This window comes from Oncorhynchus keta, chromosome 10, assembly GCF_023373465.1.
Source record: "Oncorhynchus keta strain PuntledgeMale-10-30-2019 chromosome 10, Oket_V2, whole genome shotgun sequence".
Lineage (NCBI taxonomy): Eukaryota > Metazoa > Chordata > Actinopteri > Salmoniformes > Salmonidae > Oncorhynchus > Oncorhynchus keta.
In genome coordinates this window covers 15,679,935-15,702,739 of record NC_068430.1, presented here as the reverse complement: position 1 = coordinate 15,702,739, position 22,805 = coordinate 15,679,935, and the positions used below count along the sequence as shown (strand labels likewise).

Below are 22,805 nucleotides of genomic sequence, written 5' to 3'. Positions count from 1 at the left end.
TCGAGCACCACCTTACAGACAGGGGATAGATAGAGCTCCCGGTAGGAGTAGAGTATTTCCGGATCTGATGGGGAGTGTCTGCTCAATAGCGGCATACCATCACAGGGAATTACAACACTCATGTGGAATTTGCCCACGAGGAGAAAGGGGTGCAACAAAATCAATGATAAGTGAGAGAGAAGTGAGGGTTGGGGAGATCAAGAGTGCAAATATGGGAGGGAGTAAGACTGTATAGCGATATAGAGAAGAAAAGGAGAAGCTAGGATGGATAGAATAAGAGAGAGAGGTGGAAAAGGGAAAGAGGTGGAATAGAGAGAGGTGGAATAGAGAGAGAGGTGGAATAGAGAGAGATGTGGGAAAGAGAGATATGTGGAATAGAGAGAGAGGTGGAATAGAGAGAGAGAGGTGGAATAGAGAGAAAGGTGGAATAGAGAGAGGTAGATCAGAGAGAGAGGTGGAATAGAGAGAGATGTGGGAAAGAGAGATGTGGAATAGAGAGAGAGGTGGAATAGAGAGAGAGAGGTGGAATAGAGAGAAAGGTGGAATAGAGAGAGGTAGATCAGAGAGAGAGGTGGAATAGAGAGAGATGTGGGAAAGAGAGATGTGGAATATAGAGAGAGGTGGAATAGAGAGAGAGGTGGAATAGAGAGAGAGGTGGAATAGAGAGAGAGAGAGGTGGAATAGAGAGAGAGGTGGAATAGAGAGAGAGAGGTGGAATAGAGAGAGGTAGAATAGAGAGAGACAGGTGGAATATGGAGAGAGATGTGGGAAAGGGAGAGGTGGAAAAGAGAAAAAGATGGAATAGGGAGAGATGTGAGAAGGGGTCACGGTCAGGTCTTCCCTCTGTTTACGCTCCATGACTGAGGTGGAATCTATTCATTCACACGACTCGGTTGTAACTCAGTATCAGTCAAGGGCAAATGCAATTGGAGGGAGAGCGAGAGAATGGAAAATCAAACATACCCGAGTAATTATCCTATTACCACAAGCTAACAGGTATGCTAATATAACAACATAGTAACACAAACACACAACTACCCAGGCGCATGAATTTCATCCAACCATAATTGCTGTCTCTCTTCACAGTTGCCATAGAGGTACTTAAGCAGTGGCTGTGGCTATCCCTGGACAGTTGTTCCTGGCCTTTGTGAAACTTCCTCTCAGATCCTGTAATGGAAGCATGGCTAATATGACATTGTCTGGAAGACAATAATGATTTATGGAGTGTTCAAAAACCCAACCCCGGGCTTCATGACAGCTAAGATTAAAATGATTAACTTTCTGGCTACTGGAACTAGATGGGGCATATGATAAGATCCGTAATGAAGCAAGGCAATGGTTCAAGGGACGCTTCATAAATCACTGATAAGTAGCTCCAGGAGCCGTTTTGTACAGTATGTTTACAAATGTAATTAGCGTGAATGTGGTCAGTGAGCCATCACTCACAACCTCCCAGTGGCAGACACCCTCCTCCCAGTGTCAGACACTCTCCTCCCAGTGGCAGACACCCTCCTCCCAGTGTCAGACACTCTCCTCCCAGTGGCAAACACCCTCCTCCCAGTGTCAGACACTCTCCTCCCAGTGGCAGACACCCTCCTCCCAGTGTCAGACACCCTCCTCCCAGTGGCAGACAACCTCCTCCCAGTGGCAGACACCCTCCTCCTAGTTTCAGGCTCATCTCCTAGAAGTGGTCAAGGTCAGAAAGGGTCAGGGCCAGAAGTGGTCAAGGTCAGAAAGGGTCAGGGCCAGAAGTGGTCAAGATCAGAAAGGGTCAGGGCCAGAAGTGGTCAAGATCAGAAAGGGTCAGGGCCAGAAGTGGTCAAGGTCAGAAAGGGTCAGGGCCAGAAGTGGTCAAGGTCAGAAAGGGTCAGGGCCAGAAGTGGTCAAGATCAGAAAGGGTCAGGGCCAGAAGTGGTCAAGGTCAGAAAGGGTCAGGGCCAGAAGTGGTCAAGGTCAGAAAGGGTCAGGGCCAGAAGTGGTCAAGGTCAGAAAGGGTCAGGGCCAGAAGTGGTCAAGATCAGAAAGGGTCAGGGCCAGAAGTGGTCAAGGTCAGAAAGGGTCAGGGCCAGAAGTGGTCAAGATCAGAAAGGGTCAGGGCCAGAAGTGGTCAAGGTCAGAAAGGGTCAGGGCCAGAAGTGGTCAAGATCAGAAAGGGTCAGGGCCAGAAGTGGTCAAGGTCAGAAAGGGTCAGGGCCAGAAGTGGTCAAGGTCAGAAAGGGTCAGGGCCAGAAGTGGTCAAGATCAGAAAGGGTCAGGGCCAGAAGTGGTCAAGATCAGAAAGGGTCAGGGCCAGAAGTGGTCAAGGTCAGAAAGGGTCAGGGCCAGAAGTGGTCAAGGTCAGAAAGTGTCAGGGACAGAAGTGGTCAAGGTCAGAAAGTGTCAGGGACAGAAGGGGTCACGGTCAACGCTTCAAAGAAACACACTTCACCTTTCCCTGAGTTACAACCTAAACAAACAGAGAACAGATTGGTGGCTAGATAGCAAAATTTATGACTCAAACTGCTTGCTTCAAACTGACTGTCAGATATTATTTACTTAGTCTCTCCTTTCTTTCTTGAAAGTATTCTCTTCATCCACCATTTAAGTGGGTGTGCCAGAGAGCTCAATCAGCAAAGGAAATGGTTCCAACCTCCTGTTTTCTGGATTTGTTCATGGCTGTTACTCCTGTCTTTTCTCCTGTCTGAGCTGAGGCGGAGAGCAATGACATCACCAGTTCTAAGTGTTCCCAATGTTTTATAATGTTCTCAGTGATGGGCCAGACAACAGAACCACTCCTGCTGTACCAGCCACTGGCTCCAACTCCAGAATCAAACCTGCCCCCTGAAGCCCAGTCTCTATCTGACAACCAGGACATTTTTAAGATGATGTCATATGGATAAGTTCAATGGCAGACTCCATTTTTCAACTTACACTTGAAAGGAAAAGCACCGTGGAGATTATCTAGAGAGGAGCATGATCAGGCTTTTTTTATTTGTCCAGTTCCACAAAACACACATGCTACTCTTTAAGGAGAATCATTTTACATGAGGCGTACATGTGACCATCTGTCATAAAACAAAGTAAATCCAGCATGTATAAATTGATTTTCACTTGCATCAATTTTACAGTGAGGAAATCTGAAACTAAGAGTTGTCATAAAAAGTAGAATTTACTGTAGGCTGGTTTGAGGCAAACTAATCTATACACTGTAGTATTCCAATAATGATGTGAGTACTGGAGTGGCTAGGAGTAAATGGCTAAATGAAGGCCACATTTACAGTGACTTCAGGCATAATACAAAACATCATACTGTAATTACACCAACCTCTATCCACAAGGAGCCACATAGCCGTTTGTCACATTAATGAAAAGATAGAGTGCTCACATTTGAATTTGTTTTGGACATTTTGTGTTGCATGTTTGTCCGTCTGGAACTGCTGCTGTTTCAAAACCTGCATTCATGACGATCAAAATAGTCTCTGCTGTGCAGATTGACAGCACCGCTCTCTGCTGTGCAGATTGACAGCACCGCTCTCTGCTGTGCAGATTGACAGCACCGCTCTCTGCTGTGCAGATTGACAGCACCGCTCTCTGCTGTGCAGATTGACAGCACCGCTCTCTGCTGTGCAGATTGACCGCACCGCTCTCTGCTGTGCAGATTGACAGCATCGCTCTCTGCTGTGCAGATTGACAGAACCGCTCTCTGCTGTGCAGATTGACAGCACCGCTCTCTGCTGTGCAGATTGATAGCACCGCTCTCTGCTGTGCAGATTGACAGCACCGCTCTCTGCTGTGCAGATTGACAGCACCGCTCTCTGCTGTGCAGATTGACAGAACCGCTCTCTGCTGTGCAGATTGACAGCACCGCTCTCTGCTGTGCAGATTGATAGCACCGCTCTCTGCTGTGCAGATTGACAGCACCGCTCTCTGTTGTGCAGATTGACAGCACCGCTCTCTGCTGTGCAGATTGACAGCACCGCTCTCTGCTGTGCAGATTGACAGCACCGCTCTCTGCTGTGCAGATTGACAGCACCGCTCTCTGCTGTGCAGATTGACAGCACCGCTCTCTGCTGTGCAGATTGACAGCACCGCTCTCTGTTGTGCAGATTGACAGCACCGCTCTCTGCTGTGCAGATTGACAGAACCGCTCTCTGCTGTGCAGATTGACAGAACCGCTCTCTGTTGTGCAGATTGACAGCACCGCTCTCTGCTGTGCAGATTGACAGCACCGCTCTCTGCTGTGCAGATTGACAGAACCGCTCTCTGCTGTGCAGATTGACAGAACCGCTCTCTGTTGTGCAGATTGACAGCACCGCTCTCTGCTGTGCAGATTGACAGCACCGCTCTCTGCTGTGCAGATTGACAGCACCGCTCTCTGCTGTGCAGATTGACAGCACCGCTCTCTGCTGTGCAGATTGACAGCACCGCTCTCTGTTGTGCAGATTGACAGCACCGCTCTCTGTTGTGCAGATTGACAGCACCGCTCTCTGCTGTGCAGATTGACAGCACCGCTCTCTGCTGTGCAGATTGACAGCACCGCTCTCTGCTGTGCAGATTGACAGAACCGCTCTCTGCTGTGCAGATTGACAGAACCGCTCTCTGTTGTGCAGATTGACAGCACCGCTCTCTGCTGTGCAGATTGACAGAACCGCTCTCTGCTGTGCAGATTGACAGCACCGCTCTCTGCTGTGCAGATTGACAGCACCGCTCTCTGCTGTGCAGATTGACAGCACCGCTCTCTGTTGTGCAGATTGACAGCACCGCTCTCTGCTGTGCAGATTGACAGCACCGCTCTCTGCTGTGCAGATTGACAGCACCGGTCTCTGCTGTGCAGATTGACAGCACCGCTCTCTGTTGTGTAGATTGACAGCACCGCTCTCTGCTGTGCAGATTGACAGAACCGCTCTCTGCTGTGCAGATTGACAGCACCGCTCTCTGCTGTGCAGATTGACAGCACCGCTCTCTGCTGTGCAGATTGACAGCACCGCTCTCTGCTGTGCAGATTGACAGCACCGCTCTCTGTTGTGCAGATTGACAGCACCGCTCTCTGTTGTGCAGATTGACAGCACCGCTCTCTGTTGTGCAGATTGACAGAACCGCTCTCTGCTGTGCAGATTGACAGAACCGCTCTCTGTTGTGCAGATTGACAGCACCGCTCTCTGCTGTGCAGATTGACAGCACCGCTCTCTGTTGTGCAGATTGACAGCACCGCTCTCTGCTGTGCAGATTGACAGCACCGCTCTCTGTTGTGCAGATTGACAGCACCGCTCTCTGTTGTGCAGATTGACAGCACCGCTCTCTGTTGTGCAGATTGACAGCACCGCTCTCTGCTGTGCAGATTGACAGAACCGCTCTCTGCTGTGCAGATTGACAGCACCGCTCTCTGCTGTGCAGATTGACAGCACCGCTCTCTGCTGTGCAGATTGACAGCACTGAGGTGCCTGCTGACAGAGAGCTCTTCTAAAGCTCCATCCCCTGACTGCTGGTCCCTCGTCCGCTGTCCGACTGGGATAATTGTGCTTGCTGTGCTCCATCCCTGACACCCCTAGTGCCTGAAAGCTCCAGCAGTACGTGAACGGATTACAAAATGGTGACTCGCCACCGTTGTGCCCTACTACCTCGGTTGGTCCTCATCCTCATGAAGTCCCTCTCACATTCATTTAATATTCAGTCAACTGTGACACTACGGCATTGGCTGTTGGTCGATAATGATGACGTGTGGCAGAAGGGGGTTTGTGACAGAGCGGATATAAAGAGGAATGGAAATCAGACCATTAAACACAAAGGAAACCTTGAGAAGTCTCTTTTCAAAGATGCCGATAGTACAGAAAATCCAAGGATTCTGACTGGGTTTAACAGAGCAATATCTGCATAATACAAACCCCTTTAGACAAACAGACCGTTTAAAAATGTGTAATGTTGTCAAATTGCAAACATTAACAACCACTAATTGCACGGCTCCAGTTATCTATTTCTTGGTATTATAATTTAAATCTGTAAATAAAACAAGAGCTGGCCTTTACTCCATGCATAAACTAAGGCGCCACATAATCTAAAGGCCCCTAGGAAGAGCCATACATGCAATGCCATTATAATTTTTTCTCTGCACAAGATATCCCAAGATGCACATTCAACAGCAATGTCCTTTTAAAAGACACAGTAGTCTATATCTATTAGTATGCACACCTTGTCGTTTTATAGCCAGAGAACATTTGTGCTTTAGGTTACAGTGTGGAAGCTTGCTGTATTCCCACTGTCCATCTAGAACATCATTAATACACAGCTCTGCCAAGACAGTAGCACTTCTCTTCTAGGCGTTTCTTTAATTAACCTTAAGTTCAGAGTCCAAGTCATACAAAACTAATTCAAGGAAATGTATGAATTCAACTTACAATATATATCTTCCAGATACATGATCTTTATTTGCATATAGATGTAGAATGTATTAGAAGAGTACATGTGCAGCATTGAAAATATTCATTTGATCAGTGCCACTGGCTATATAACAAATGACTCTGAAGGGAAATGCAGATTGCTAAATGGGGAATCTGCAGGGATGAGCAACCTGGGTGAATCAAAGAACCTGACCTTGAGAAGAACACAAACCTCCCTTAATAGAGAAATAACACGAGGACACCTCAGAATAATCCTTCTAATGTCCATGATGTATATGCGGTCAGTGGCGCTTTGGTGAGCATGAACATTACAGTTCAGTTAAACTAAGTATACATGCAGAGACATGCTCCACGGTGGTGTGCATCCATCATGTGACGAAGGAGAACACTAATAAAGTACTGCACTCTTAGAAAATAAGGTGCTATCTGGAACCTAAAAGGGTTCTTCGGCTGTCCCCATACGAAGACCCTTTGAAGAACCCTTTTGGGTTCCCTTTCCCCAGAGGGTCCGACCTGGAACTAAAAAGGGTTATTCTATGGGGACATCTGAATGACCCTTTTGGTTTCCCTTTCCCCAGAGGGTCCAACCTGGAACTAAAAAGGGTTATTCTATGGGGACATCTGAATGACCCTTTTGGTTTCCCTTTCCCCAGAGGGTCCAACCTGGAACTAAAAAGGGTTATTCTATGGGGACATCTGAATGACCCTTTTGGTTTCCCTTTCCCCAGAGGGTCCAACCTGGAACTAAAAAGGGTTATTCTATGGGGACATCTGAATGACGCTTTTGGGTTCCCTTTCCCCAGAGGGTCCGACCTGGAACTAAAAAGGGTTATTCTATGGGGACATCTGAATGACCCTTTTGGTTTCCCTTTCCCCAGAGGGTCCAACCTGGAACTAAAAAGGGTTATTCTATGGGGACAGCTGAATTACCTTTTTGGAACTCTTTTTTCTTATGTTGTGTACTGAATAACTGACAGCCCACGGACTCAAAATCACAACATATTCATTTTTTTTACTGTAGGCCTACAGATGTTACACTGAATGTGCACTGACGGTGTCGATATCAGAGGGGAAACGGAATTGTTTCATGTATGTCTCCCTTCCTCTGTACTGCTGCAAAGGGCTATACTTGACACAGCACAGATCTCACTATTACAACAGGAGAAAAACCAGAACGATAAGAACAATGCTGTAACACTGTCTCACATCTAATTCAAATAGAAGTGTCAGCTCCCAAAAACAATATTTATAGACTAGTTTGTTGTGTAAGGAAAAGTTGAGTGCTTTGATTCAACAGACTGTGAATGTTGAACAGCACTCGGTGTTGGGCCCAACCGACCAACACTCAAGCATGAGCAGAAAACAAACAGTCATGTAGCCGGCCCCTTTTCACTAAGCAGAGCATGGAGAGGGGGGGGGTTCTCTGGTACAGAGGTTGATGAGAGAGCCATGGCAAGCCAGAGGACAGTGATTTATGATCAGCCTATGGTGGTGCAATGCTGGGACCACTCTGCAGCTGACTCCTGACAATGCCTACCATGGTGGGTTACCAATGATGGAGTATCTGTTGACCCAGCATGGCATCACCAATCATACCTTACCACCTCTACTTCAAACCAGCCACCAGAGGGGTATGGATTCTGTCCTGCCATCAGCACTGACATAATCAAACGCTTGGCTCGCCGTGAAAAAATAAATAATACTAAGGGATAAGAGCTGCAATTGGAAGTTTGAAATGAATTACTGAACCATAGCACATTTAGAACACCAAAAACAAAAGTTGGATAGCAAGTCATGTGATTTCAAGCTGGTTTTTCTCCAAAACACATGCCCTTTAACCTGCCATTGTTGGTGGTAATGCTATACACTTGCCTTGTTTCCCTGCCAAGACAGGCTTTCCACTGAGTTGTGCTGCTTCCCTGCCATGTGTCTGTCTCCAGACTTAAAGACTCCCCTCACTGAGAATGCCTCTGGTTAGAAACAGCATTAACCACTGTGTTGGAGGCTTGAAAATAAAGGAGCAGGTTGGATGGGAGACAGCAAAGTTTGAGTCAAAGGTAACCTGCTGATGTGAACTAAAAATCACAAAAAATAAATCAATGGGTCCATTTTCCCTTGAGTGGAGTCTTGTAAATGTACAGAGTAAGACACAGCTGTTCTGTTCTACATTGACTGACTGAAGGCCGGGGTCAAGAATCCATGGACACAGCGACTTCAGATATGACTCGAGGGTTAATTAGAGCAAGCTACACAACTTCAGGGGACAAATAAAATAAAATGGAGCCATAAGCAGAGCTGGCACATGGCTTGGAACCATTGACATTAACATCTGATATTTAGTCCCAGAGCAATAGCATCCGGTATCACAAGGTAATCCAATCTCACAGCCGCTTTGCCCACTGTGTTCTGTCTGGCTCTGGCCCAACCCATGTTTCAGGACCAATCAGATGGCCCCAAATGTGTTGGCATTCAGTGTAGGGTCAGGGGGGTACTCAGATCCAGACTTATTGCTGAGAAGAAACTAAGGGCTGTGGGCGTGGCAAGGAGTCTGGGAAGCCATGGCAATGCCAATGGACAGACAAGTCAGTTTTACAACATCCTATTTCTCATCACTGTCAACAATACCCAAGACCAATGAGCAAAGACCATTGTGCAAATTCCATAAAAACATTTTTTTAATTGTTATGTTAAAAATCATAGGCGTATTCCAGTTCATTGCATTATCTGAATGGGTAAGGATGTAATATTTCAGGTTCAGTGACTGTACATATCTCAAAAGAACACTGCTGCCACCCAATGGAGAGTTGCTGAACATCATTTGTCTGACAGAAACAGTCCATTATTGCACACCTTTCCAAACTAATATCACACACATTTCACAGAAATAAACCCCAGACTCAATTTCAAGTAGATTTGATATTTTACTTAAAAAAGGTACGCACACAATACAGAGTATAAATCAAACAAGGAAAGGAATAAGTCCATGTAAAAAGGCTGTGTTAAAATAAATGACCGTGTAGCTGAAACCGCCCGGTGGCGTACAACAAGTATTCTACAACGCCAGATCTGGCTGCAATAACACTACACATCAGCCACACACAACACATGGCAAAACAAAAAAGCTACATCCCATAAAAGGATTGATTAGGAGGTCAAAGACAGCTTGCTATTTGGGTTGAGTCTGTAGAGCAACTTAGCACCAACTCCACTGCTTCTTCTCCCACTCACCTGCCATCTTGCTCACATTAATCCAGTCTCTCAGATCATCTGGCTCTGTCAGTACTGTGTGTGTGTGTGTGGGGGGGGTGAATGGCCCACCCAACAAGCATAGAGAACACTGCAGAAATGTGGAGGCCCTAACGGTCTCCCTACAGCTCCATTGTCTCAACAGCTACGGCTACGGACAGATTGCATTGCTGGTAGTACAGTGAGGTGGGCCCACAGATACAGTAAGGGGTGGGCTCAGTCCAAAAGATCCGCTAGGGTTTGGCAGGCACATTAATCCAATGTTCCTCATACATACAAACACAGGGACACAGTTGGGATTGGGTGATGTGGGGTGTGTTAAGCAGAACAGAACGATGTGCAATGTTTGATTCAAAGGAAAAGGTGCCATTATTAAGAATGTTGAGTATGGTGGTACGGAGGGCAATTGTGTATGGTGCACTGCATTAGTTTACCGATTTCAAAAGGTCACGCCAATATTGATCAGGTCACACCCACCAACAGCAAACATAGCTCAAAGGCGGTTGAAGAACGTTGTGCACCGTTTGGGTAAATGTGTCATTCCGTACAAGTCTTCAGTGACTCATCCAATTTAGCAAAATGTTTAATAAACTGAAAAGGAGGAAAGGTCAGTCCAGTTCTTTGAAGCGTGCGAACATGGCCTTGCGCACCGCTTGCTTATAGGTGGCATGATTCCAGACAACAGACTCCTTTTTCTTCCTCTGTGGGAGATAAGATAGGAAGCACAAAGCGTTAAAATCACCACCAAGCTTTAAATAAGAAAAACGGGTTAAAATCACCAACTAGCTTTAATAGAACCTCGTTATGGTCACCCCCTTCTCTCTCTAATTTTTGCCTAAAAGGACATACCCAAATCTAACTGCCTGTTGCTCAGGACCTGAAGCAAGGATATGCATATTCTTGATACCATTTCAAATAGAACACTTTGAAGTTGGTGGAAATGTGAAATTAATGAAAGAGAACATTAGATCTGGTAAACGACAATACAAAAGAAAAAAACATGCACTCCCCCATCAACTTTGAAATGCTAGAGAAAGGCCATTATATCACTTAGGAGTCTAGGCACAATTTTGCAGTGCATGTGCAAAGTTTTAGACGGATCCAATGATCCATTGCATTACAGTTAAAAATGTTGTATTAAGTCTTCCCAAATGGTGAACTGATACATTTTCAAGTTCATAACTATAGAGAACGTACAAAAATGATGTGGAAATAAAAAAAATCAATTTACACAATCCCAGGAATGTCATAAATGATGGATAATTAGCTTCCCTACAGAAAAGACACTAACCTTCATACATCTAGATGGGGGACACAGCAGGGGTTCAAACTGTAGAACCCAGCTCCTACATTTGAATATAAAAATGGATTTTATCAAACAAAACTATGCTACATTTTATCTCTGGGACCCTCAGGATGACAAATCAGAGCAAGTTACTGAAGTACATTATTTAACTTTAGAGGTATCAAACCAGTTGTTGTTGTGCACTCTCCAACATTAGCATGGTATTTTTTTCACTGTAATAGTTACATTGGACAGTGCAGTTAACTTAAATTCTTGTTAATCTTTCTGCCCATATAAGACATGTCTTTGTCCTGGGAAATTTTCCAGTTACTTACAAAATCATGCTAATCACATTAGCACACGTTAGCTCAACCGTCCCGCGGGGTGGACGCCGATCCCGTAGAGGTAAAAAAATAAATAAAACTGGGGTTAAAATCACCACCAAGTTTTAAATAAAACAAAAAAACAACTGGGGTTAAAATGACCACCAAGCTTTAAATAAAACAAAAAAAACAACCACCAAGCTTTAAATAAAACAAAAAAACAACTGGAGTTAAAATGACCACCAAGCTTTAAATAAAACAAAAAAACAACTGGGGTTAAAATGACCACCATGTTTTAAATAAAACAAAAAAACAACTGGGGTTAAAATGACCACCAAGCTTTAAATAAAACAAAAAAACAACTGGGGTTAAAATGACCACCAAGCTTTAAATAAAACAAAAAAACAACTGGGGTTAAAATGACCACCAAGCTTTAAATAAAACAAAAAAACAACTGGGGTTAAAATGACCACCAAGCTTTAAATAAAACAAAAAAACAACTGGGGTTAAAATGACCACCAAGCTTTAAATAAAACAAAAAAACAACGAGTTAAAATCACCAAAAAACCCAACTTGACAACAGACTGAAAAAGAAAGATGTTATAGTACCTCAACAGGCTCAGAACCTAACCCCGGCCTCTCGCTGCCTTTATGCATGTCCCTGGAGCCACCGACCCTGCTATTCTGGTGTTGATGTTTCCTTCTCTTCTGTTCAGGGGAGCCGTTGGACTCCCTGGCACTCAGCTATGGAACAGATTACAGACATCAATACATCGTTCATAGAACATTTCAACAATACTTCCTGAACATAGCTGAATCGGGGGGTTAGAGAGAGATTAAGGGAACTAAAATTAAACTTTTCAAGACTATTGAACTGCTTTACGACTACTTATCAAATGTGTAAATCTAGCCTCCACTGACCTCTTTCTCCTGGTTCTCCAAAGCCTCCAGCTCTTTCTTTGATCTCTTGATCTTCATGTGGATCTCCATGTTTTGCTTGTGGAGGTCTGAGAGCTGCTGGTGGCGCACCAGGCCGTACTTATTGGGGAACTGTCTCCTACACAGCAGACACGCCATCTTCTTCCAGTCTGTCAGCTTGTCTTCCTTCTCCTGAGACTGACTCCTAGAGGCCTGAGGATCCTCATGCTGCACCACCTCCTCCTCCTCATCACTGCCTGTTGCTGCGTAGTCCGACGCCAGCAGGCCCAGAGAGCCAATGGACTGCTGGAAAGGGCGGGGAGCAGTTCAGAAACAACGTCACCGGGGAGGGAGGAAGGCACCCCACAGACATAATAGATTGGAATCAAATTCATCCCTTCTTTCCCCCTGACCATACACAACAGAACATTGTAGACCAATCAATCAATCTCACCTTTGAGCCCTTCCCCTCTTTCTTGGGAGGAGCCATAGGCTTCTTGAAGAGGTCGTCTCCACCCTGTTCAGGGAAACAGAAGAGGGACAGTGAAAAAACAGATTTAATTCCACACCATTGCATTAAAGTGCATGAATGTCACAGAGTCCCCCGGTACCCACCTTCCTCTCGAAGATGGTGAAGGCTGCGTCAGCTGCCTTGGAGGACTTCCTGTCGTCCAGCCCGCCACCGGAGGCCTTGAGTACAGGGGACGGAACACGGACGCTGTCCTTCTGACGGTTCTGGATCTTAGCCCAGCGCTCCATATCCTTCATGATCTGAGCCAGACATGCGTGTTAAACATCTATAAAGTGGTGTATTGTTACAATAGCTTCATTATACTTGACTATATTGTGGGCTAACCTTGAAAGCAGCTAGGCTCCTGGGTTTCTCCTCTTTCTCTCCTGGTTTGTCCTTGTTGTCTTTCTTGTCTATGCGAGGTGCAGTGTCCTCCTCCTCTCTTCTCTCGGGGGAAGGGTTGGGGTTGGGGTTAGGGGCAGGAGTGGGGTTCAGGAGCTGGGGAGGGTCGAAGTGAGGGGTTGGCTCTGGTCTCTTCATGTCGAGCGGAGCGTCTGCTGCTGGATTGGCCAGAATGGCCTGTACGTCTGGTGCCAAGGCAACACCAGACTGGTGAATGGGGAGCTGGGTGTCTGTAGAGTGTCCTCCGGGAACGGGGATGTACGTCTTGGACACACTGTCCCAGTACAGGTACTCCTGGGTCTGGGCATTGTAGAAATACTGCACACATGCACGCGCACACACACACACACGTTGCACATGAAGGACGTAGAGTAGAACAGACACACCAAGGTCATTTGAAGAAAATGTATCACATATGAGCTACTGTGTAGAACTCTTACCCTAGAGGCAGGGTCATAGTACAGGGTAGTCTGGGGATCATAGTAGAACCCAGATGTGGCATCATACAGGTAGTTCGTCATGTCTGGAGTTTCAGTAGCTGGACAAATAAATAAAAAACAGCTGTTACAAAAGTATGACAAGATGACAATAATTTATTTCCTGTCTACTCACATACTTTCCACAGATTCACAAGAGCGTCTGAAGCGGCATATTCCCCGATGTCTGAGGGGTGCACTTGGCCTACTGTTTGGCCTTACCATAGCTGTAGCCATCAGTGCCATGATCTCCTGTTGCTGCCAACCCCCCTGCTGCTGCAGCAGAGGAGACCTGGGGGTCCAGAGCCTGGTGGTAGGGATCAACTGGTGGAGGTTCAGCATAGCCACCTCCCTAGGATGTGGAAGAGGGAAGCATTGGTTAGAAGGGCATTTCACACGCACTCATGCATTTCCTCTGCTTAAACTGTCAATGTTTCTTTACTTTTGGATAAAGTGGTCTTATAATAGTCTGATGGTGTCTTACTGAAGTCATGCTGGAGTTCAAGTGCGAAACAGATGAATTGGAGAGAGGGTCTGAGCTTATCGGTCCACCCATATGATCGCCTAGGTAAAAATAATACAAATAATTTTCTTCCTGCTCATCCTCTACTCAACATAACCTGACAATTGAAGCATGTTGAGCTGAAAGACAGACAACCACAGCCCGACACAATATTTGTTGTCTCTTCATGTACAGGTCCTGGAGGGCATACATTTTCAGGGAGAATAGTGTTTGAATGGGGATACTGACTAATGAGAGAGGTCTCACCTTGCATGTTAGGTGGGGGGCATCCTGGTGGTTGGTTGGGAGGTTGGGATGAATAGTACTGCTGCTGCGATTAGAGTACAAAACAACACATTAGTTTTCTAACCAACACATTATCTCAACAAAACCAAAAATGATACCAAACACCTAACGTACCTCCGTCATACTGGCCTCAGGTGGGTACCCCAGGAGAGAAGTGTTTGATTTATCAAACTGTTTTCTGTAGCTGCCAGGAGAATAGAAACCATCAGTGGTAAAAAAAAAATAACATCACCGGTCTTACACTGAAGAGCTTGGTTACATGATATAAGTGTCCCTCACTTTTGGTTCTTCAGTGGCTTAGCAACCTCAGCGTAAACCCTGACCCCGTCGATAGAGAGAGGCCTGGGCTTGGTGAGGAGCTCTACCAGACGGGTCACTTGCTAGGATGGAAGAAAGGCCACGTCATGACATCCAGACATAACATCCATTAAGCAGGGTACAACTCTCAGACATTCATAAACATGGGAGTGCAATAAACCATGACAAAGTGGCCAACTGACATGTAATGGCAGCTATGTGATACCTCATGGGAGTCCATGTCTACGAAGCAAAAGCATTTGGCTCCCGGGGGTTTTCCTCTGACCAGACGAACGTTCCTCTCATCAAGGTAGGCGAAGGGGTCCAGGGATTTCAGAATGGTCTCCACTGTAGTGGTGGGCTTCACATTCTTTATGATCATGGCTGTGCGGAAACACGAACAATCACACTGATCTTGAGCTTTCCTTAGAAACAAACAAATGTTTTAAATAAACAATCACACCATCAACTCCTTACTAGGGTTCCCTACTCCCCAAAGATTCTTTGGGGAGTACTCCCCAAAGATTCTTTGGGGAGTACTCCCCAACTATTCCAATTCTAAATTCCCCAATTATTCCCATTCTAAATTCCCTATTCCCCAACAATTCCCATTCTAAATTCCCTACTCCCCAACTATTCCAATTCTAAATTCCCTACTCCCCAACTATTCCAATTCTAAATTCCCTACTCCCCAACTATTCCAATTCTAAATTCCCAACTATTGCAATATTGCCCCAGCTCACTCACTCTTGCTCTCCTTAAAGATGGGGTCCATCTGATGTGGGCCAGGGCCTTGGCGAGGGGGGTTGCGGCTGGCCCAGGACTCTGCCTGCTGCTCAGCCTCCTGCTGTCTAAGTTGCTGGTCCACCTGCTGCTGCCAGGCCTCTGGGGTAAGGTCCGAGCTGCGCTGCCATGAGCCCTGCTGGGACAGTGGGTCAACTGGTGTCTTGGCTTGGGAGACATCCTGGCTGTGGTGCTCATTCTTGGCCTTGTCGACCAGGAGCTGGCCTGGGCATGGCAGTAGGGGTTCCTGGGTCGGGGGGCCTGCCTTGTGCCCTGGTTCCTGAAGCAGCAAGAGAAGGCATATCAGTTATTTAGTGGTGGTTGTCTCAACAACCTATGGCTTAACATAAGGAGCACAGGCAAATCAAGTCCAGCATGCATACAAATCTTGGGGTGGACATTACCAATAAGAAAAATAACTATGCTACTAGAATGCTTAAAACAAGAACAAAGGTAAAGGGAATAAATCACTTCCAACTACAAAAAGGCCCTAACTGTAATATCCAACACTTACTAGAGCTTCCTTGCCAATTCTGTCTGGCTGGACGTATCGCATCAGAGCTGTTTTAGTGCCAACCTTCAGGGATCTCTGAAAAACAGAAGAGAGTTAGCTAGATTCAAACTGAGGAATCCGCTTCTTTGCCAACCAAGTGACTCACAATTCTAAATGTTCCAAGAGAATAAGACTCCCATCATGCACTGTGGCAGGTTTAGTCCTCCTCTGTGGTGAGGGTAAAGGGGACGACCATTATGGTTCTGACAGGGATATGGAACTTAGATCGACCAATACCTTCCAAGGTATTTCCTCCATGCTATAGCATTACTGTTTGCTAGGAGGTGGAAATTCTAGCTTTTCTCATGTACAGTACTTTGGGGAGGAGATTGAATTTCATATTAGTGGTCTTACTAGATAAAGCTAGAAAGCTATATTCTTTGACAGTATAGGGCTCAAATATGTACTTAAAATGTGTACTTAATCCAACATGAAATTCATTATACCATTATGTCGGCAGTGCTCTGTAAATGTATATATGACACTAATCTGCATAAAGGCATGACTGCATGATTTGACATGCAAGCTGTAGGTTGGTAGACTCTCCAGTTTAACTAAAATGGTGAGTGGCAGTTATATCTACAATAACCCATAGTTGCTGAGTTCAGTATCGTTAACAGGGTTAGGATTGTAAGACCCAGGAACCAAGACGAGTGTATTTGAAACTTTGATGTAGTCGTTGATGGGTAAAGATACAGCTGACTACATGAAACAATTGTGAGGAAGCGCATGTTTCTAGAATCAATATCTTAGGTAACTAAATCATAACTATTGGATGGTAGACCCAAAACCATTGTAGCAACCAGCTACCCAATGGGGTAAATTAACATAGAAGACACATCAAAAGGAACATGTAACACCTGTCACTGGTTCTGCTTCTTTCCAGCCTTGAGCAGAGCCAGATATGGCTGGCCTAGATGATGTTCTGTTACTTAAGAATGTAGTGCGTGATTCCCTCAATATGGGAACCAGAATAGGCCAATATGGTTGGAAGAATATCAGTTATCTATAACCTAAATCTATACCCATGGCGTGCACCACTGACATTCACCTGTGCTACCATGGCTAAACTTTACATGGCTCTATACCAATGGGACCAATAGAAAAGTCTCACAACAAAAGGAGAAAGTGAGCCAAGAACTGTGGTCAAGAGAAAAGATTCCTCTGCTGTCAAGTGGATGGGCATCAAGAAGATGTATGCTTGTATTTAGCAGGCAAGAGTGGATCTGATGTGGAGGATGCATTTAGAGATGGAGTCTATCCATTCAGCAATGCAAAGGAATAAAGTTACTATGGTAGATGCACAGCTCTCTCTGTGTAGAGAAAGATGAATGAAATCGAACATTGTCCACTTGTTGAGATCAACGAATGAGTAAAACCCTCAAGACAAACAGACACAGGTAAAGTTGGCCTTGTGGATTGCCAAAGGTGATGGCAGGATATTGCCAAGAAGGAATAAGTCAAAGGAAAAAGGGTCACAGCAAACAGATCAACTTTCCAATATTGCCACCAAAGGACCGTTGAAAGGATAATGGCCACCACCAAAATTAAAAGCAACTTCGTGTACGTTTAAAGTCTGTGTAAAGTTGAAAGGAAAAAAAACAAACTAATACAGACTTGAACGCTAGCTCAGAAATGGCTGCCTTACTCGTGTAAGCACAACCCATCCCAGAACAGCAGCCATTTTTTTCTCTCAAATCTATTGAACTTCAAGTTCCATAAATACCTTTATAATGGAATATGTAAATGATTCAAAGCTAATATTATATCTAAACTGAGTAGTCTGTGATCTGGAAAAGACCTTAGGATCCTTAATATATTATTCTGCAGGTAATAACCATAACACCAATAGCTACTATTCCCAGCCTGGTAAAAACAAAGTTAAAATGACGCAAAAACACTAAAACATGAAGGATCTGACATTGCTATCTAAAAATGAACAGATATCACTGTAAAGAAAAGTATCCAACTAAGACCTGGATGGACAGAGGACCAAGAATCCAGGAACAAGACCCATGATGATAATATGCCTATGGGCTTAGACATACAACGTACCTTATTTCTTATTCCATGTATCCAAACATTAACCTCATTTATTGTTTTGAGACTACGTTATTTTTTTCTCTCTCAGAGATGGTTTTCTTTGTTTTCATTTCAAAATTCATTCCGATTTAAGAGGATTACATTACAGCAAACAAATCTGGAGAACGTTGGTCGAAGTGGTTTTCTTTTTCTTTCCTTTTCAATGCCAAGTGCATCACCAGAAGCACACCTCCTCTTTGACCTCCTTATTAAGCTATTGTTGTGCAAAGTCCCCTTGAACATACGCCAACGATGTCAATTCACACACCCACAGGTAGGGAGTAACTCCCATAAATTATCCCAAACAATAACCAACCCTGCTCCCACCTCTCCCCCTTCTAAAATGCCCGCCCCCAGCCCAAGCCTTCTTCCTGCCCGAAGGCACAGCCGATGTAGAGAGATGAGGATGGGCCACCTGGTTGGATTCCATGAAGTGGACTGCATCCTCGAGGTTTAAAAACTCCACATAGGCCGTATCGTAGCTGTAACCTGGGGACAGCATTTGAAATACAGATGGATTTGCGTTAGTCAATTCCAGTAAGGAAAGCAGTTCACGAAAGGAGATCACATTCAGCATGTTTGTGGTGATGGTGTAGCATTTCGATTAATACATTGGGGGAAATGGAACATTGTCCTAATTCTTCATTTTTTGACATGTATGCCAATCTCTCCATACCTTTGCATCACAAAATGCATTCAAGTCATGTATTTTTTTATATTTGAGTTGGCAATGTTGTCCTTAATTAAAAGCCAGTACCAACATCTTTTCCAGATTCAACTATGGATTGAATGTTGTCTGTAAACATACTCCCAAGTACACCAACTACAGCTTACTTAAAATTTCCCTCTTAAGGTAAATTCCTGCAAGCATAGCATAACCTAAGTGCTACTAAGGCATATGTGTACTGTGTATGATTTAAGTGCTACTAAGGCACAGGCCTACTTTGTATGAAAGAAAGTACAGACTGTCTTGCTGCATTTTAAACCTGCCATAATAGTTTGTCACTCAGAAACTTGGTATTGTAGCTTCTCAGGGATCCAAAATGTAACGTAGATGGCTGATGCAGTCCTACAATCAAATTATTGAGAAAACTTTAGTCTAAGCTGAATGACGAGAAAAGCAACACCAAGAACCTGAAGTACTTACATAGTCTAATATAAACTTGCTGCCTATATTCTATCGTAATCAAATAGTTTTTTGTTTGAATAAAATAGAAAATGGTGTATAAGGAAAAGGTGTGAACAACATAAGAGATGGCGTGTCATAAGAACCTTTGTGACTGATAGTCACTGTCAAAGACTGCTGCAATAAGGATGTTTGGACAGTCTTCCTACATTGTCAGGAATGAAAAACACTAATGGCTACATACTTAGAAAACTTGGCTGCTGAACTGATGAGCGATTGCATCAAGACCGAGAACATCGGAGGCAACAAAGACACTTTGAAAAGAATATGAGCGTATGATTCGAATAGCGAAACAGCGAAACAATTCGGAGGAGATTCGAGATATCGTTCGAGTTGAGCATGTCCACACGGGGACTTGTGTCTCACCTGGCACAACATTCTTGATTTTCATTCCCTGCATTGGGACACCATCGCGGACTGCAAAGGCACCAAGGATCTAAAAGATAATTAAATATTATTAGGCTCTAACCTTAACACACACACCTATAGGTATATAACTAAACTTCTATCACCTAACTGCATGATTTTGTGCAATCAGAAAAGTATCAAGTCAAACGCTAAATGTCTGTGTTTTGATTCCTACCTGCTCCATTGTGGCCGTCTTAGGAATTCCAGTGATGCAAATTGTATGAGTAACCTTGTCCTTCACAGATGCATTCCGGTAATCCTGATCCTTTAGTTGACAGTTCAAATTTAAATAACAGGTTAAAGCAATTGAAATTCATATAAATGACAAAATGGACCACCAACAGATGTACAATAACATCTGTATGGAATTTGTATTTAAATAAATAAAAAACATTTACATTTTCAATGGGTTTAGTCTAAATACTTGCTTTACTAACCTGGGAACCAGAGTCACTGAATTTTGGAGCCGGGACTGCTTTGGATTCTTTTAGAACTTTGTCAGGTCCTGGCAGCTCCTCATGTTTGTAGTCAAAGACTATCCCTGGACCTGTTCTGTAATCAATGTCCCTGTAGTCCTGGTCTTTGCCTTGGACGTCTGGCCCTGGAACCAGCTTAACACTCGCTGGGCCTTGTTCAAGCAATGCATCCTTCGGCCCTTTAAATTGAGTTTTATCGTTTGGCCCATGGCCCAGTGGAGTTGGTGGAGTCTTCTCTAGGATGTATGGGGTTCTGTCCTTCTCCAAGAGGTATGGAGGCCTGTCAACTCGATTTGGTGCATTTTGATTCTGCTTGGGATCCCCATGTTCGGGCCAGCGCTTGCTGCTTTCTCTGTTCGGCATGTTTGGCAGGAGCCCAGGACCCATGGGTGGAAAGGCAGGGTCCTGAAGACTTCTACGGCCAAAAGGTGGCAGATCCATGCCAGGGGTATCTGTGGGTGGCTTTTTATCCCAGTTCTGGGAACGTGGAGCTCCTCTGTTGGGGCGAGGGAAATCAAAAGGAGGCCCATCTTTTTTCCCAGGGAATTCTGTAGATGGCATGTTCCTTTCTTTAAAGTTTGCCGGCTCTCCAAGAAGACTGCCTTCTCTGGACACTGGAGGGAATAGCTGTCCCTGAATCTCTTTGGAGAAAGGAGGAAGACCTCTGGGCATGGGGGATGGATGAGAGTCCTTCTCCTTCTTACGGTTCTTCCACTCCTCTGCAAGCGAAACCTCTTCCATTTCTGGGAATTCTCTGTCTCTAAGGGTGCCTTCTGGATCTGTACCCACAAACTTGGGTCTGTTTGGGCCACCATGATCTGGAGGGCCGCCAGGCCTTCCCCTGACATCCATTAGAGCCCCATCATTGTCGGCAAATCTTACGGGAGATCTATCCCTACCTCTGAATTCAGCTGGAGGTCCAACGCGGTTTCTGAAGTCTGTATCAGACTCAAATCTTTTCCTTGGATTCAATGGAGGAGCACCCCTCCTGTCAAAGTCCATCATTCCCCTGTCTCGATCTCGTTCTCGTGGAGGCATGTCCATATTAAACCCATCAATGTCATCCATGCCCATCGGGGGCCTGTCTATGGGTGGCCTGTCCCTATCACCCATGTCTCTGAACCCCTCATTTCTACCCATAGGCTCCATGGGAAATCCTCCTCGCCTTCCATCCATGTCTGGATTGTTGAAGCCTGGCATATCCTTGCGGAACATATCCCTGTCTCTCATGTCAATAAATCTGTCATTTGGCTCTCGTAGATCTCGTGGAGGCATGCCTCTCCCTCCCATGCCTCTCCCCCTCACATCTCTCCCCCCCATTCCTCTCCCTCCCATGCCTGGCCCAGGCCCCATGAAACCACCACCAGCAGCTGCATTAAGCAGCTTGTCCCTGATTGACATTTCATACTGTCTTCTGAGGCTGAAGTCTGGCTCTTCTCCAGGTCTCTCCAGGAAATCCCTAGGTGGTTCTCCTCTCCCTCGTATGTCATGTGGTTCCATATCACGGTCCCTCATATCAGGTGGACAGTCCATCATCCTCATGTCCATAGGAGGCCCCCGATCCTGTGGTCCCCTGGGACCCATGTTCATTCCGTCTCTACCCCTGAAATCAGACATAGGGCCATCTCGGCCCCCAAACATTTCTCCATGATTGTCCCCACTGGAACAAAAAAAAGTCAGAATTCATACTTTGGGCTCTAAACATTTACAAACATTTTTTTAATTAAGTAACTCTCAAATCAAGTAACCATCATGAGAATGTAAAATCATTAACTTTCTCTTGCAAGACAGTTTTTCTATTTGCATACAGCAATTGCCACCATCTGCTTACCGAAAGGGTGGGCCCCCTTGTGGTCCTCTCCTGGGTCCGTCCCACATCATTTTCAAATAACCAGCTTATCTGACAGAGCAAAATATGTCATGTCAAATCCCAGACAGTAGTTTAACTCCGATGCATTTTTTCCTTCACAGTATAAATACCCCTTCTGTAGGGAGATCGATAAGCATAAAATGTAAGTAAACAAAAACAGTGTAGCTACTACAAAGCGAGATGGTATTGATACCATAGTCTGCATCAACCACCATCTTTATTTAGCCTCGTATGTTGTGCCAATGAATAGAGTCGTTAGCAAGCTAGATATGTGACATGGGTATTAAGATAGTAGCACAAGTATTAGCCCTAACGTTAGCTAGCTAAATTGAGTAAGATAGTAGCTAGCTCCATTCAGTCAATATTTACCACACCATTTGTTGATCAGTTGAAACTAGCTAACGTTAGCTTACTGTCTGGCTAGCTATCAAGTATGTTGATGAAAAACAAGCAAGGTAGACGATGGCGTGCATTGCCAGTTAATGACGACGTTTCATCTAGCTAACTAACGTTATCCGTGCTGGCAACCATGTCTAGCTAGCTACAGTAAAGCCAACGTTAAACTGCCTCCATCGGCTTTGTATTCCAAGCCACGAGCGAGCTCATATACTGGCAGGTACCCATCTGTTTTCAAAGAATACGCGATATGTTTTTATTTTACGCCAGATGTTGATATGAGCGTTACATAATCATATTTCATTAATTTCTACGTATTTTTCATAGGGGAGACTCACCTTGATATTTCTTCTGAGAAACAATCGGGGAATAAATGGAGACCGGAAATTTTAAGGAACAGATATTTCCGGG

General features: G+C 44.9%; 1 protein-coding gene across 6 annotated transcripts; it reads right to left on the bottom strand.

The window, feature by feature from the left end:
• Positions 1 to 9,022: 9,022 nt before the first annotated feature.
• Positions 9,023 to 22,805, bottom strand: LOC118388274 (RNA-binding protein 6-like). Of its 6 annotated transcripts, none has more exons than XM_035777142.2 (21): positions 22,733 to 22,805; positions 21,960 to 22,028; positions 20,090 to 21,788; positions 19,828 to 19,917; positions 19,611 to 19,680; positions 18,474 to 18,547; positions 15,938 to 16,012; positions 15,388 to 15,703; positions 14,867 to 15,024; positions 14,623 to 14,723; positions 14,458 to 14,527; positions 14,305 to 14,368; positions 14,020 to 14,099; positions 13,758 to 13,887; positions 13,500 to 13,597; positions 13,003 to 13,377; positions 12,762 to 12,917; positions 12,601 to 12,663; positions 12,150 to 12,452; positions 11,838 to 11,972; positions 9,023 to 10,321 (listed from the first exon to the last, which is right to left on the bottom strand). In XM_035777142.2, the coding sequence occupies exons 2-21, from the start codon at positions 22,007 to 22,009 to the stop codon at positions 10,229 to 10,231; spliced, it is 4,200 nt and encodes a 1,399-aa protein (XP_035633035.1). In that variant the 5' UTR covers positions 22,010 to 22,028; positions 22,733 to 22,805; the 3' UTR covers positions 9,023 to 10,228. The 6 variants fall into 6 exon arrangements, with proteins under 6 accessions (XP_035633035.1, XP_035633038.1, XP_035633041.1 ...); XM_035777145.2 differs by having other exon boundaries at positions 20,090 to 21,731; positions 22,733 to 22,777; XM_035777148.2 differs by having other exon boundaries at positions 20,090 to 21,753; positions 22,733 to 22,757.